The sequence below is a fragment of the Oncorhynchus nerka genome, linkage group LG9a (genome assembly GCF_034236695.1).
Source record: "Oncorhynchus nerka isolate Pitt River linkage group LG9a, Oner_Uvic_2.0, whole genome shotgun sequence".
NCBI classification, from domain to species: Eukaryota; Metazoa; Chordata; class Actinopteri; order Salmoniformes; family Salmonidae; genus Oncorhynchus; species Oncorhynchus nerka.
This window is the reverse complement of record NC_088404.1, coordinates 6,349,866-6,368,023: the sequence shown is the minus strand read 5'-3', so window position 1 is coordinate 6,368,023 and position 18,158 is coordinate 6,349,866. Positions and strand designations below refer to the sequence as shown.

Genomic DNA, 18,158 nt, shown 5'->3' with positions numbered 1-18,158 from the left:
CCTAACCACTGCCGGTAACTAGTAGACCTAACCACTGCCGGTAACTAGTAGACCTAACCACTGCCGGTAACTAGTAGGCCTAACCACTGCCGGTAACTAGTAGGCCTAACCACTGCCGGTAACTAGTAGGCCTAACCACTAACTAGTAGACCTAACCACTACCGGTAACTAGTAGGCCTAACCACTGCCGGTAACTAGTAGACCTAACCACTGCCGGTAACTAGTAGGCCTAACCACTGCCGGTAACTAGTAGACCTAACCACTGCCGGTAACTAGTAGGCCTAACCACTAACTAGTAGGCCTAACCACTGCTGGTAACTAGTAGACCTAACCACTGCCGGTCACTAGTAAGCCTAACCACTGCCGGTCACTAGTAGACCTAACCACTGCCGGGAACTAGTAGACCTAACCACTGCCGGTAACTAGTAGACCTAACCACTGCCGGTAACTAGTAGACCTAACCACTGCTGGTAACTAGTAGGCCTAACCACTACCTTACTCATGAACTTACCTCAACTGTTGTACCCCATCAGAACCCAACATAATGCTTGTTTTACTCCATTGTTTGTGAACAATGTCATTGTAAACACAAACTGTATATCTTAAAAAATATATATTTACATTATATTGATATCATGCATGGTCATTCCTTACATCCATAGCTCTGTATGAGTTTCCCCTTTCCCTCAGCTTTTTACCGAAACAGTGGCAGGGTGTCACTGTGTTATTGTTTGAACTGTAGATTGCCCCTTTAACCCACACAACGGTTTCAGTCCAGCTACCAAGGTTACAGCTAAAAGCTTGCTATGCTGACACTGCTGTGTGATGAGTGCTGAGCTTGGCTGAGGCTGCAGCCTACAGTTAGTTGGTTATAAACAGTGTGACTTGATGGACTCTGACGTTTCTCCTCCTGCCCTGCAGCCAGCAGCCTGCTGCGTCTCCTCCCAGATCAGGACACGATGTACTGTGTTGGTGTGGTGTCTATGACCTCCCAGATCAGGACACTATGTACTGTGTTGGTGTGGTGTCTATGACCTCCCAGGTCAGGACACTATGTACTGTGTTGGTGTGGTGTCTATGATCTCCCAGGTCAGGACACCATGTACTGTGGTTGTGTGGTGTCTATGACCTCCCAGGTCAGAACACTATGTACTGTGTTGGTGTGGTGTCTCCTCCCAGGTCAGGGCACCATGTACTGTGTTGGTGTGGTGTCTCCTCCCAGATCAGGGCACTATGTACTGTGTTGGCGTGGTGTCTATGACCTCCCAGATCAGGACACTATGTACTGTGTTGGTGTGGTGTCTCCTCCCAGATTAGGGCACCATGTACTGTGTTGGTGTGGTGTCTATGACCTCCCAGGTCAGGACACTATGTACTGTGTTGGTGTGGTGTCTATGACCTCCCAGGTCAGAACACTATGTACTGTGTTGGTGTGGTGTCTCCTCCCAGATCAGGGCACCATGTACTGTGTTCCTGTGGTGTCTCCTCCCAGATCAGGACACTATGTACTGTGTTGGTGTGGTGTCTCCTCCCAGGTCAGGACACCATGTACTGTGTTCTTGTGGTGTCTATGGCCTCCCAGATCAGGACACTATGTACTGTGTTGGTGTGGTGTCTCCTCCCAGATTAGGGCACCATGTACTGTGTTGGTGTGGTGTCTATGACCTCCCAGGTCAGGACACTATGTACTGTGTTGGTGTGGTGTCTATGATCTCCCAGGTCAGGACACCATGTACTGTGGTTGTGTGGTGTCTATGACCTCCCAGGTCAGAACACTATGTACTGTGTTGGTGTGGTGTCTCCTCCCAGATCAGGGCACCATGTACTGTGTTCTTGTGGTGTCTCCTCCCAGATCAGGACACTATGTACTGTGTTGGTGTGGTGTCTATGACCTCCCAGGTCAGAACACTATGTACTGTGTTGGTGTGGTGTCTCCTCCAAGATCAGGGCACCATGTACTGTGTTGTTGTGGTGTCTCCTCCCAGGTCAGGATACTATGTACTGTGTTGGTGTGGTGTCTCCTCCCAGGTCAGGACACCATGTACTGTGTTGGTGTGGTGTCTATGACCTCCCAGATCAGGACACCATGTACTGTGTTCTTGTGGTGTCTATGGCCTCCCAGATCAGGACACTATGTACTGTGTTGGTGTGGTGTCTCCTCCCAGATTAGGGCACCATGTACTGTGTTGGTGTGGTGTCTATGACCTCCCAGGTCAGGACACTATGTACTGTGTTGGTGTGGTGTCTATGATCTCCCAGGTCAGGACACCATGTACTGTGGTTGTGTGGTGTCTATGACCTCCCAGGTCAGAACACTATGTACTGTGTTGGTGTGGTGTCTCGTCCCAGATCAGGGCACCATGTACTGTGTTCTTGTGGTGTCTCCTCCCAGATCAGGACACTATGTACTGTGTTGGTGTGGTGTCTATGACCTCCCAGGCCAGAACACTATGTACTGTGTTGGTGTGGTGTCTCCTCCCAGATCAGGGCACCATGTACTGTGTTGTTGTGGTGTCTCCTCCCAGGTCAGGACACTATGTACTGTGTTGGTGTGGTGTCTCCTCCCAGGTCAGGGCACTATGTACTGTGTTGGCGTGGTGTCTATGACCTCCCAGATCAGGACACTATGTACTGTGTTGGTGTGGTGTCTCCTCCCAGATTAGGGCACCATGTACTGTGTTGGTGTGGTGTCTATGACCTCCCAGGTCAGGACACTATGTACTGTGTTGGTGTGGTGTCTATGACCTCCCAGGTCAGAACACTATGTACTGTGTTGGTGTGGTGTCTCCTCCCAGATCAGGGCACCATGTACTGTGTTCCTGTGGTGTCTCCTCCCAGATCAGGACACTATGTACTGTGTTGGTGTGGTGTCTCCTCCCAGGTCAGGACACCATGTACTGTGTTGGTGTGGTGTCTATGACCTCCCAGATCAGGACACCATGTACTGTGTTGGTGTGGTGTCTATGACCTCCCAGATCAGGGCACCATGTACTGTGTTGGTGTGGTGTCTCCTCCCAGGTCAGGACACTATGTACTGTGTTGGTGTGGTGTCTCCTCCCAGGTCAGGACACCATGTACTGTGTTGGTGTGGTGTCTCCTCCCAGGTCAGGACACTATGTACTGTGTTGGTGTGGTGTCTCCTCCCAGATCAGGGCACCATGTACTGTGGTTGTGTGGTGTCTATGACCTCCCAGATCAGGACACCATGTACTGTGTTGGTGTGGTGTCTCCTCCCAGATCAGGGCACCATGTACTGTGTTGGTGTGGTGTCTCCTCCCAGATCAGGGCACCATGTACTGTGGTTGTGTGGTGTCTATGACCTCCCAGATCAGGGCACCATGTACTGTGTTGGTGTGGTGTCTATGACCTCCCAGATTAGGGCACCATGTACTGTGTTGGTGTGGTGTCTATGACCTCCCAGGTCAGGACACCATGTACTGTGTTGGTGTGGTGTCTCCTCCCAGGTCAGGGCACCATGTACTGTGTTGGTGTGGTGTCTATAACCTCCCAGATCAGGGCACTATGTACTGTGTTGGTGTGGTGTCTATGACCTCCCAGATTAGGACACTATGTACTGTGTTGGTGTGGTGTCTATGACCTCCCAGATCAGGACACTATGTACTGTGTTGGTGTGGTGTCTATGACCTCCCAGATCAGGACACCATGTACTGTGTTGGTGTGGTGTCTATGACCTCCCAGATCAGGACACTATGTACTGTGTTGGTGTGGTGTATCCTCCCAGATCAGGACACTATGTACTGTGTTGGTGTGGTGTCTCCTCCCAGATCAGGGCACCATGTACTGTGTTGGTGTGGTGTATCCTCCCAGATCAGGACACTATGTACTGTGTTGGTGTGGTGTCTCCTCCCAGATCAGGGCACCATGTACTGTGTTGGTGTGGTGTGGTGTCTATGACCTCCCAGATCAGGGCACCATGTACTGTGTTGGTATGGTGTCTATGACCTCCCAGATCAGGACACCATGTACTGTGTTGGTGTGGTGTCTATGACCTCCCAGATCAGGGCACCATGTACTGTGTTGGTATGGTGTCTATGACCTCCCAGATCAGGACACCATGTACTGTGTTGGTGTGGTGTCTATGACCTCCCAGATCAGGGCACCATGTACTGTGTTGGTATGGTGTCTATGACCTCCCAGATCAGGACACCATGTACTGTGTTGGTGTGGTGTCTCCTCCCAGGTCAGGACACCATGTACTGTGTTGGTGTGGTGTCTCCTCCCAGATCAGGGCACCATGTACTGTGTTGTTGTGGTGTCTCCTCCCAGGTCAGGACACTATGTACTGTGTTGGTGTGGTGTCTCCTCCCAGGTCAGGGCACCATGTACTGTGTTGGTGTGGTGTCTCCTCCCAGATCAGGGCACTATGTACTGTGTTGGCGTGGTGTCTATGACCTCCCAGATCAGGACACTATGTACTGTGTTGGTGTGGTGTCTCCTCCCAGATTAGGGCACCATGTACTGTGTTGGTGTGGTGTCTATGACCTCCCAGGTCAGGACACTATGTACTGTGTTGGTGTGGTGTCTATGACCTCCCAGGTCAGAACACTATGTACTGTGTTGGTGTGGTGTCTCCTCCCAGATCAGGGCACCATGTACTGTGTTCCTGTGGTGTCTCCTCCCAGATCAGGACACTATGTACTGTGTTGGTGTGGTGTCTCCTCCCAGATCAGGACACCATGTACTGTGTTGGTGTGGTGTCTATGACCTCCCAGATCAGGACACCATGTACTGTGTTGGTGTGGTGTCTATGACCTCCCAGATCAGGGCACCATGTACTGTGTTGGTGTGGTGTCTCCTCCCAGGTCAGGACACTATGTACTGTGTTGGTGTGGTGTCTCCTCCCAGGTCAGGACACCATGTACTGTGTTGGTGTGATGTCTCCTCCCAGGTCAGGACACTATGTACTGTGTTGGTGTGGTGTCTCCTCCCAGATCAGGGCACCATGTACTGTGGTTGTGTGGTGTCTATGACCTCCCAGATCAGGACACCATGTACTGTGTTGGTGTGGTGTCTCCTCCCAGATCAGGGCACCATGTACTGTGTTGGTGTGGTGTCTCCTCCCAGATCAGGGCACCATGTACTGTGGTTGTGTGGTGTCTATGACCTCCCAGATCAGGGCACCATGTACTGTGTTGGTGTGGTGTCTATGACCTCCCAGATTAGGGCACCATGTACTGTGTTGGTGTGGTGTCTATGACCTCCCAGGTCAGGACACCATGTACTGTGTTGGTGTGGTGTCTCCTCCCAGGTCAGGGCACCATGTACTGTGTTGGTGTGGTGTCTATGACCTCCCAGATCAGGGCACTATGTACTGTGTTGGTGTGGTGTCTATGACCTCCCCCAGATCACCATGATGTGTTGGTGTGGTGTCACTATGTACTGTGTTGGTGTGGTGTCTCCTCCCAGATCAGGGCACCATGTACTGTGTTGGTGTGGTGTCTATGACCTCCCAGATCAGGGCACCATGTACTGTGTTGGTATGGTGTCTATGACCTCCCAGATCAGGACACCATGTACTGTGTTGGTGTGGTGTCTATGACCTCCCAGATCAGGACACTATGTACTGTGTTGGTGTGGTGTCTATGACCTCCCAGATCAGGACACCATGTACTGTGTTGGTGTGGTGTCTATGACCTCCCAGATCAGGACACTATGTACTGTGTTGGTGTGGTGTCTCCTCCCAGATCAGGGCACCATGTACTGTGTTGGTGTGGTGTCTATGACCTCCCAGATCAGGGCACCATGTATTGTGTTGGTATGGTGTCTATGACCTCCCAGATCAGGACACCATGTACTGTGTTGGTGTGGTGTCTATGACCTCCCAGATCAGGGCACCATGTACTGTGTTGGTATGGTGTCTATGACCTCCCAGATCAGGACACCATGTACTGTGTTGGTGTGGTGTCTATGACCTCCCAGATCAGGGCACCATGTACTGTGTTGGTATGGTGTCTATGACCTCCCAGATCAGGACACCATGTACTGTGTTGGTGTGGTGTCTCCTCCCAGATCAGGACACTATGTACTGTGTTGGTGTGGTGTCTATGACCTCCCAGATCAGGGCACCATGTACTGTGTTGGTGTGGTGTCTCCTCCCAGGTCAGGACACCATGTACTGTGTTGGTATGGTCTATGACCTCCCAGATCAGGACACCATGTACTGTGTTGGTGTGGTGTCTCCTCCCAGATCAGGACACCATGTACTGTGTTGGTGTGGTGTCTATGGCCTCCCAGATCAAGACACCATGTACTGTGTTGGTGTGGTGTCTATGGCCTCCCAGATCAAGACACCATGTACTGTGTTGGTGTGGTGTCTATGACCTCCCAGATCAGGACACCATGTACTGTGTTGGTGTGGTGTCTCCTCCCAGATCAGGGCACCATGTACTGTGTTGGTGTGGTGTCTCCTCCCAGATCAGGGCACCGTGTACTGTGTTGGTGTGGTGTCTATGAGGGTATTGAGATTAGGTTAGCGTGAAGTCCAGATGTATTGTGGGTATTGAGATTAGGTTAGCGTGAAGGCCAGATGTATTGTGGGTATTGAGATTAGGTTAGCGTGAAGGCCAGATGTATTGTGGGTATTGAGATTAGGTTAGCGTGAAGGCCAGATGTATTGTGGGTACTGAGATTAGGTTAGTGTGAAGGCCAGATGTATTGTGGGTACTGAGATTAGGTTAGCGTGAAGGCCAGATGTATTGTGGGTATTGAGATTAGGTTAGCGTGAAGGCCAGATGTATTGTGGGTATTGAGATTAAGTTAGCGTGAAGGCCAGATGTATTGTGGGTACTGAGATTAGGTTAGCGTGAAGGCCAGATGTATTGTGGGTACTGAGATTAGGTTAGCGTGAAGGCCAGATGTATTGTGGGTATTGAGATTAGGTTAGCGTGAAGGCCAGATGTATTGTGGGTACTGAGATTAGGTTAGCGTGAAGGCCAGATGTATTGTGGGTACTGAGATTAGGTTAGCGTGAAGGCCAGATGTATTGTGGGTATTGATATTAGGTTAGCGTGAAGGCCAGATGTATTGTGGGTACTGAGATTAGGTTAGCGTGAATGCCAGATGTATTGTGGGTATTGAGATTAGGTTAGCGTGAAGGCCAGATGTATTGTGGGTACTGAGATTAGGTTAGCGTGAAGGCCAGATGTATTGTGGTCCTTCTAACCTACATTTGAACCTCCATTCACTCTCTTGTGGGAATAGTACATGGATGTGTGTACACAGTACAGTTGATTGTGTGTGTGTGTGTGTGTGTGTGTGTGTGTGTGTGTGTGTGTGTGTATTTTCTCAGAACCCAAGCCAGTATATGCCCAGCCAGGCCAGCCTGATGTGGACCTGCCAGTCAGCCCCTCTGATGCCCCTGTGCCCAGCGCTGCCCACGATGACAGTATCCTACGGTATGTAGAAGTATCTAACAGTATCCTACAGTATGTAGAAGTCTCTAACAGTATCCTACACTATGTAGAAGTCTCTAACAGTATCCTACAGTATGTAGAAGTATCTATTCACCTGTCTCTAACAGTATCCTACAGTATGTAGAAGTCTCTAACAGTATCCTACGGTATGTAGAAGTATCTAACAGTATCCTACAGTATGTAGAAGTCTCTAACAGTATCCTACGGTATGTGGAAGTATCTAACAGTATCCTACACTATGTAGAAGTCTCTAACAGTATCCTACAGTATGTAGAAGTCTCTAACAGTATCCTACAGTATGTAGAAGTATCTATTCACCTGTCTCTAACAGTATCCTACAGTATGTAGAAGTCTCTAACAGTATCCTACGGTATGTAGAAGTCTCTAACAGTATCCTACGGTATGTAGAAGTATCTATTCACCTGTCTCTAACAGTATCCTACAGTATGTAGAAGTATCTATTAACCTGTCTCTAACAGTATCCTACGGTATGTAGAAGTATCTAACAGTATCCTACTGTATGTAGAAGTCTCTAACAGTATCCTACGGTATGTAGAAGTATCTAACAGTATCCTACAGTATGTAGAAGTATCTAACAGTATCCTACACTATGTAGAAGTATCGAACAGTATCCTACAGTATGTAGAAGTCTCTAACAGTATCCTACGGTATGTAGAAGTATCTATTCACCTGTCTCTAACAGTATCCTACAGTATGTAGAAGTATCTATTAACCTGTCTCTAACAGTATCCTACGGTATGTAGAAGTATCTAACAGTATCCTACAGTATGTAGAAGTCTCTAACAGTATCCTACGGTATGTAGAAGTATCTAACAGTATCCTACAGCATTTAGAAGTCTCTAACAGTATCCTACAGTATGTAGAAGTCTCTAACAGTATCCTACGGTATGTAGAAGTCTCTAACAGTATCCTACAGTATGTAGAAGTATCTAACAGTATCCTACGGTATGTAGAAGTATCTAACAGTATCCTACTGTATGTAGAAGTCTCTAACAGTATCCTACGGTATGTAGAAGTCTCTAACAGTATCCTACGGTATGTAGAAGTATCTATTAACCTGTCTCTAACAGTATCCTACAGTATGTAGAAGTATCTAACAGTATCCTACGGTATGTAGAAGTATCTAACAGTATCCTATGGTATATAGAATTCTCTACCAGTATCCTATGGTATATAGAATTCTCTAACAGTATCCTATGGTATGTAGAAGTCTCTATTCACCTGTCTCTAACAGTATCCTACGGTATGTAGAAGTATCTATTCACCTGTCTCTAACAGTATCCTACGATATGTAGAAGTCTCTAACAGTATCCTACGGTATGTAGAAGTCTCTAACAGTATCCTACGGTATGTGAAGTATCTATTCACCTGTCTCTAACAGTATCCTACGATATGTAGAAGTCTCTAACAGTATCCTACAGTATGTAGAAGTCTCTAACAGTATCCTACGATATGTAGAAGTCTAACAGTATCCTACGGTATGTAGAAGTATCTATTAACCTGTCTCTAACAGTATCCTACGGTATGTAGAAGTATCTATTCACCTGTCTCTAACAGTATCCTATGATATGTAGAAGTCTAACAGTATCCTACGGTATGTAGAAGTCTCTAACAGTATCCTACAGTATGTAGAAGTATCTATTAACCTGTCTCTAACAGTATCCTATGATATGTAGAAGACTAACAGTATCCTACGGTATGTAGAAGTATCTAACAGTATCCTACGATATGTAGAAGTATCTATTAACCTGTCTCTAACAGTATCCTATGATATGTAGAAGTCTAACAGTATCCTACGGTATGTAGAAGTATCTATTAACCTGTCTCTAACAGTATCCTACGGTATGTAGAAGTATCTAACAGTATCCTACAGCATTTAGAAGTCTCTAACAGTATCCTACAGTATGTAGAAGTCTCTAACAGTATCCTACGGTATGTAGAAGTCTAACAGTATCCTACGGTATGTAGAAGTATCTATTAACCTGTCTCTAACAGTATCCTACGGTATGTAGAAGTATCTAACAGTATCCTACGATATGTAGAAGTATCTATTAACCTGTCTCTAACAGTATCCTATGATATGTAGAAGTCTAACAGTATCCTACAGTGATATGTAGAAGTCTCTAACAGTATCCTACGGTATGTAGAAGTATCTCTATTCACCTGTCTCTAACAGTATCCTACAGTATGTAGAAGTATCTATTAACCTGTCTCTAACAGTATCCTACGGTATGTAGAAGTATCTAACAGTATCCTACTGTATGTAGAAGTATCTAACAGTATCCTACTGTATGTAGAAGTCTCTAACAGTATCCTACGGTATGTAGAAGTCTCTAACAGTATCCTACGGTATGTAGAAGTATCTATTAACCTGTCTCTAACAGTATCCTACAGTATGTAGAAGTATCTAACAGTATCCTACGGTATGTAGAAGTATCTAACAGTATCCTATGGTATATAGAATTCTCTACCAGTATCCTATGGTATATAGAATTCTCTAACAGTATCCTACGGTATGTAGAAGTCTCTATTCACCTGTCTCTAACAGTATCCTACGGTATGTAGAAGTATCTATTCACCTGTCTCTAACAGTATCCTACGATATGTAGAAGTCTCTAACAGTATCCTACGGTATGTAGAAGTCTCTAACAGTATCCTACGGTATGTAGAAGTATCTATTCACCTGTCTCTAACAGTATCCTACGATATGTAGAAGTCTCTAACAGTATCCTACAGTATGTAGAAGTCTCTAACAGTATCCTACGATATGTAGAAGTCTAACAGTATCCTACGGTATGTAGAAGTATCTATTAACCTGTCTCTAACAGTATCCTACGGTATGTAGAAGTATCTATTCACCTGTCTCTAACAGTATCCTATGATATGTAGAAGTCTAACAGTATCCTACGGTATGTAGAAGTCTCTAACAGTATCCTACAGTATGTAGAAGTATCTATTAACCTGTCTCTAACAGTATCCTATGATATGTAGAATTCTAACAGTATCCTACGGTATGTAGAAGTATCTATTAACCTGTCTCTAACAGTATCCTTACGGTATGTAGAAGTATCTAACAGTATCCTACGATATGTAGAAGTATCTATTAACCTGTCTCTAACAGTATCCTATGATATGTAGAAGTCTAACAGTATCCTACGATATGTAGAAGTATCTATTAACCTGTCTCTAACAGTATCCTATGATATGTAGAAGTCTAACAGTATCCTACGGTATGTAGAAGTATCTATTAACCTGTCTCTAACAGTATCCTACGGTATGTAGAAGTATCTAACAGTATCCTACGATATGTAGAAGCATCTATTAACCTGTCTCTAACAGTATCCTATGATATGTAGAAGTATCTAATAGTATCCTACAGTATGTAGAAGTCTAACAGTATCCTACACTATGTAGAAGTATCAACAGTATCCTACAGTATGTAGAAGTCTCTAACAGTATCCTACGGTATGTAGAAGTATCTATTCACCTGTCTCTAACAGTATCCTACAGTATGTAGAAGTATCTATTAACCTGTCTCTAACAGTATCCTACGGTATGTAGAAGTATCTAACAGTATCCTACAGTATGTAGAAGTCTCTAACAGTATCCTACGGTATGTAGAAGTATCTAACAGTATCCTACAGCATTTAGAAGTCTCTAACAGTATCCTACAGTATGTAGAAGTCTCTAACAGTATCCTGGTATGTGAAGTCTCTAACAGTATCCTACAGTATGTAGAAGTATCTAACAGTATCCTACGGTATGTAGAAGTATCTAACAGTATCCTACTGTATGTAGAAGTCTCTAACAGTATCCTACGGTATGTAGAAGTCTCTAACAGTATCCTACGGTATGTAGAAGTATCTATTAACCTGTCTCTAACAGTATCCTACAGTATGTAGAAGTATCTAACAGTATCCTACGGTATGTAGAAGTATCTAACAGTATCCTATGGTATATAGAATTCTCTACCAGTATCCTATGGTATATAGAATTCTCTAACAGTATCCTATGGTATGTAGAAGTCTCTATTCACCTGTCTCTAACAGTATCCTACGGTATGTAGAAGTATCTATTCACCTGTCTCTAACAGTATCCTACGATATGTAGAAGTCTCTAACAGTATCCTACGGTATGTAGAAGTCTCTAACAGTATCCTACGGTATGTAGAAGTATCTATTCACCTGTCTCTAACAGTATCCTACGATATGTAGAAGTCTCTAACAGTATCCTACAGTATGTAGAAGTCTCTAACAGTATCCTACGATATGTAGAAGTCTAACAGTATCCTACGGTATGTAGAAGTATCTATTAACCTGTCTCTAACAGTATCCTACGGTATGTAGAAGTATCTAACAGTATCCTACAGCATTTAGAAGTCTCTAACAGTATCCTACAGTATGTAGAAGTCTCTAACAGTATCCTACGGTATGTAGAAGTCTAACAGTATCCTACGGTATGTAGAAGTATCTATTAACCTGTCTCTAACAGTATCCTATGATATGTAGAAGTCTAACAGTATCCTACGATATGTAGAAGTCTCTAACAGTATCCTACGGTATGTAGAAGTATCTATTCACCTGTCTCTAACAGTATCCTACAGTATGTAGAAGTATCTATTAACCTGTCTCTAACAGTATCCTACGGTATGTAGAAGTATCTAACAGTATCCTACTGTATGTAGAAGTATCTAACAGTATCCTACTGTATGTAGAAGTCTCTAACAGTATCCTACGGTATGTAGAAGTCTCTAACACAGTATCCTACAGGTATGTAGAAGTATCTATTAACCTGTCTCTAACAGTATCCTACAGTATGTAGAAGTATCTAACAGTATCCTACGGTATGTAGAAGTATCTAACAGTATCCTATGGTATAGAATTCTCTACCAGTATCCTATGGTATATAGAATTCTCTAACAGTATCCTACGGTATGTAGAAGTCTCTATTCACCTGTCTCTAACAGTATCCTACGGTATGTAGAAGTATCTATTCACCTGTCTCTAACAGTATCCTACGATATGTAGAAGTCTCTAACAGTATCCTACGGTATGTAGAAGTCTCTAACAGTATCCTACGGTATGTAGAAGTATCTATTCACCTGTCTCTAACAGTATCCTACGATATGTAGAAGTCTAACAGTATCCTACAGTATGTAGAAGTCTCTAACAGTATCCTACGATATGTAGAAGTCTAACAGTATCCTACGGTATGTAGAAGTATCTATTAACCTGTCTCTAACAGTATCCTACGGTATGTAGAAGTATCTATTCACCTGTCTCTAACAGTATCCTATGATATGTAGAAGTCTAACAGTATCCTACGGTATGTAGAAGTCTCTAACAGTATCCTACAGTATGTAGAAGTATCTATTAACCTGTCTCTAACAGTATCCTATGATATGTAGAAGTCTAACAGTATCCTACGGTATGTAGAAGTATCTATTAACCTGTCTCTAACAGTATCCTACGGTATGTAGAAGTATCTAACAGTATCCTACGATATGTAGAAGTATCTATTAACCTTAGATCTCTAACAGTATCCTAGATATGTAGAAGTCTAACAGTATCCTATGATTGATGTAGAAGTATCTATTAACCTGTCTCTAACAGTATCCTATGATATGTAGAAGTCTAACAGTATCCTACGGTATGTAGAAGTATCTATTAACCTGTCTCTAACAGTATCCTACGGTATGTAGAAGTATCTAACAGTATCCTACGATATGTAGAAGTATCTATTAACCTGTCTCTAACAGTATCCTACGGTATGTAGAAGTATCTAACAGTATCCTACGGTATGTAGAAGTATCTAACAGTATCCTACACTATGTGAAGTATCAACAGTATCCTACAGTATGTAGAAGTCTCTAACAGTATCCTACGGTATGTAGAAGTATCTATTCACCTGTCTCTAACAGTATCCTACAGTATGTAGAAGTATCTATTAACCTGTCTCTAACAGTATCCTACGGTATTTAGAAGTATCTAACAGTATCCTACAGTATGTAGAAGTCTCTAACAGTATCCTACGGTATGTAGAAGTATCTAACAGTATCCTACAGCATTTAGAAGTCTCTAACAGTATCCTACAGTATGTAGATGTCTCTAACAGTATCCTACGGTATGTAGAAGTCTCTAACAGTATCCTACAGTATGTAGAAGTATCTAACAGTATCCTACGGTATGTAGAAGTATCTAACAGTATCCTACTGTATGTAGAAGTCTCTAACAGTATCCTACGGTATGTAGAAGTCTCTAACAGTATCCTACGGTATGTAGAAGTATCTATTAACCTGTCTCTAACAGTATCCTACAGTATGTAGAAGTATCTAACAGTATCCTACGGTATGTAGAAGTATCTAACAGTATCCTATGGTATATAGAATTCTCTACCAGTATCCTATGGTATATAGAATTCTCTAACAGTATCTATATATGTAGAAGTCTCTATTCACCTGTCTCTAACAGTATCCTAGATATGTAGAAGTATCTATTCACCTGTCTCTAACAGTATCCTAGATATGTAGAAGTCTCTAACAGTATCCTAGGTATGTAGAAGTCTCTAACAGTATCCTTAGATAGAAAGTATCTATTCACCTGTCTCTAACAGTATCCTACGATATGTAGAAGTCTCTAACAGTATCCTACAGTATGTAGAAGTCTCTAACAGTATCCTACGATATGTAGATAGTCTAACAGTATCCTACGGTATGTAGAAGTATCTATTAACCTGTCTCTAACAGTATCCTACGGTATGTAGAAGTATCTATTCACCTGTCTCTAACAGTATCCTATGATATGTAGAAGTCTAACAGTATCCTACGGTATGTTTAGATGTCTCTAACAGTATCCTACAGTATGTAGAAGTATCTATTAACCTGTCTCTAACAGTATCCTATGATATGTAGAAGACTAACAGTATCCTACGGTATGTAGAAGTATCTATTAACCTGTCTCTAACAGTATCCTACGGTATGTAGAAGTATCTAACAGTATCCTACGATATGTAGAAGTATCTATTAACCTGTCTCTAACAGTATCCTATGATATGTAGAAGTCTAACAGTATCCTACGGTATGTAGAAGTATCTATTAACCTGTCTCTAACAGTATCCTACGGTATGTAGAAGTATCTAACAGTATCCTACAGCATTTAGAAGTCTCTAACAGTATCCTACAGTATGTAGAAGTCTCTAACAGTATCCTACGGTATGTAGAAGTCTAACAGTATCCTACGGTATGTAGAAGTATCTATTAACCTGTCTCTAACAGTATCCTACGGTATGTAGAAGTATCTAACAGTATCCTACGATATGTAGAAGTATCTATTAACCTGTCTCTAACAGTATCCTATGATATGTAGAAGTCTAACAGTATCCTAGATATGTAGAAGTCTCTAACAGTATCCTACGGTATGTAGAAGTATCTATTCACCTGTCTCTAACAGTATCCTACAGTATGTAAAAGTATCTATTAACCTGTATCTAAGTGTATTTAGATATGTAGAAGTATCTAACAGTATCCTACTGTATGTAGAAGTATCTAGAGTATCCTACTGTATGTAGAAGTCTCTAACAGTATTTAGGTATGTAGAAGTCTCTAACAGTATCCCAGATATGTAGAAGTATCTATTAACCTAGATCTCTAACAGTATCCTACAGTATGTAGATGTATTAACAGTATCCTAGGTATGTAGAAGTATCTAACAGTATTTATGGTATATAGAATTCTCTACCAGTATCCTATTTAGATATATAGAATTCTCTTACAGTATTTAGATGTAGAAGTCTCTATTCATTTTAACAGTATCCCACGGTATGTAGAAGTATCTATTCACCTGTCTCTAACAGTATCCTTGATATGTAGAAGTCTCTAACAGTATCCTTAGATATGTATTTTAGATGTATCTATTTAGATGTCTCTAACAGTATCCTATGATATTTAGTGTCTAACAGTATCCTACGGTATGTAGAAGTCTCTAACAGTATCCTTAGTATGTAAGAAGTATCTATTTACCTGTCTCTAACAGTATTTTATGATATGTAGAAGTCTAAAAGTATCCTACGGTATGTAGAAGTATCTATTAACCTGTCTCTAACAGTATCCTACGGTATGTAGAAGTATCTAACAGTATCCTAGATATGTAGAAGTATCTATTAATGTCTCTAACAGTATCCTAGATATATGTAGAAGTCTAACAGTATCCTGACGATATGTAGAAGTATCTATTAACCTGTCTCTAACAGTATCCTATGATATGTAGAAGTCTAACAGTATCCTACGGTATGTAGAAGTATCTATTAACCTGTCTCTAACAGTATCCTACGGTATGTAGAAGTATCTAACAGTATCCTACGATATGTAGAAGTCTATTAACCTTTAGATATCTCTAACAGTATCCTATGATATGTAGAAGTATCTAACAGTATCCTACAGTATGTAGAAGTATCTAACAGTATCCTACACTATGTAGAGTATCGAACAGTATCCTTTAGTATGTAGAAGTCTCTAACAGTATCCTACGGTATGTAGAAGTATCTATTCACCTGTCTCTAACAGTATCCTGTCAGTATGTAGAAGTATCTATTAACCTGTCTCTAACAGTATCCTACGGTATGTAGAAGTATCTAACAGTATCCTACAGTATGTAGAAGTCTCTAACAGTATTTACGGTATGTAGAAGTATCTAACAGTATCCTACAGCATTTAGAAGTCTCTAACAGTATCCTTAGTATGTAGAAGTCTCTAACAGTATCCTACGGTATGTAGAAGTCTCTAACAGTATCCTACATTATGTAGAAGTATCTAACAGTATCCTACGGTATGTAGAAGTATCTAACAGTATCCTACTGTATGTAGAAGTCTCTAACAGTATCCTAGGTATGTAGAAGTCTCTAACAGTATCCTACGGTATGTAGAAGTATCTATTAACCTGTCTCTAACAGTATCCTACAGTATGTAGAAGTATCTAACAGTATCCTACGGTATGTAGAAGTATCTAACAGTATCCTATGGTATATAGAATTCTCTACCAGTATCCTATTTATATAGAATTCTCTAACAGTATTTAGATATGTAGAAGTCTCTATTCACCTGTCTCTAACAGTATCCTACGGTATGTAGAAGTATCTATTCACCTGTCTCTAACAGTATCCTACGATATGTATGGTCTCTAACAGTATCCTACGGTATGTAGAAGTCTCTAACAGTATCCTACGGTATGTAGAAGTATCTATTCACCTGTCTCTAACAGTATCCTTAGATATGTAGAAGTCTCTAACAGTATTACAGTATGTAGAAGTCTCTAACAGTATCCTAGATATGTAGAAGTCTAACAGTATCTAGATGGTATGTAAGTATCTATTAACCTAATCTAACAGTATCCTAGATATGTAGAAGTATCTTACAGTATATGTTTAGATCTCTAACAGTATCCTAAGTATGTAGAAGTCTCTAACAGTATCCTACGGTATGTAGAAGTCTAACAGTATCCTTACGATATGTAGAAGTATCTATTAACCTGTTCTAACAGTATCCTACGGTATGTAGAAGTATCTAACAGTATCCTACGATATGTAGAAGTATCTATTAACCTGTCTCTAACAGTATCCTATGATATGTAGAAGTCTAACAGTATCCTACGATATGTAGAAGTCTCTAACAGTATCCTACGGTATGTAGAAGTATCTATTCACCTGTCTCTAACAGTATCCTACAGTATGTAGAAGTATCTATTAACCTGTCTCTAACAGTATCCTACGGTATGTAGAAGTATCTAACAGTATCCTACTGTATGTAGAAGTATCTAACAGTATCCTACTGTATGTAGAAGTCTCTAACAGTATCCTACGGTATGTAGAAGTCTCTAACAGTATCCTACGGTATGTAGAAGTATCTATTAACCTGTCTCTAACAGTATCCTACAGTATGTAGAAGTATCTAACAGTATCCTACGGTATGTAGAAGTATCTAACAGTATCCTATGGTATATAGAATTCTCTACCAGTATCCTATGGTATATAGAATTCTCTAACAGTATCTACGGTATGTAGAAGTCTCTATTCACCTGTCTCTAACAGTATCCTTACGGTATGTAGAAGTATCTATTCACCTGTCTCTAACAGTATCCTACGATATGTAGAAGTCTCTAACAGTATCCTACGGTATGTAGAAGTCTCTAACAGTATCCTACGGTATGTAGAAGTATCTATTCACCTGTCTCTAACAGTATCCTACGATATGTAGAAGTCTCTAACAGTATCCTACAGTATGTAGAAGTCTCTAACAGTATCCTACGATATGTAGAAGTCTAACAGTATCCTACGGTATGTAGAAGTATCTATTAACCTGTCTCTAACAGTATCCTACGGTATGTAGAAGTATCTATTCACCTGTCTCTAACAGTATCCTATGATATGTAGAAGTCTAACAGTATCCTAGGTATGTAGAAGTCTCTAACAGTATCCTACAGTATGTAGAAGTATCTATTAACCTGTCTCTAACAGTATCCTATGATATGTAGAAGTCTAACAGTATCCTACGGTATGTAGAAGTATCTATTAACCTGTCTCTAACAGTATCCTAGGTATGTAGAGTATCTAAAGTATCCTTATATGTAGAAGTATCTATTAACCTGTCTCTAACAGTATCCTATGATATGTAGAAGTCTAACAGTATCCTATGATATGTAGAAGTATCTATTA

The 18,158-nt window shown here is 41.8% G+C and overlaps 1 protein-coding gene across 6 annotated transcripts in view; it reads left to right on the top strand.

Annotated features, from left to right (window-relative positions):
- The window catches only part of LOC115123518 (tight junction protein ZO-1-like), a 224,165-nt gene that overhangs the window by 132,189 nt on the left and 73,818 nt on the right, over nucleotides 1-18,158 (top strand). For all 6 annotated transcript variants that reach the window (XM_065022267.1, XM_065022266.1, XM_065022265.1 and 3 more), the window contains one exon: nucleotides 7,310-7,415. In XM_065022267.1, coding sequence (XP_064878339.1) covers nucleotides 7,310-7,415 — 106 coding nt within the window. The remainder of the gene's footprint in view (nucleotides 1-7,309; nucleotides 7,416-18,158) is intronic.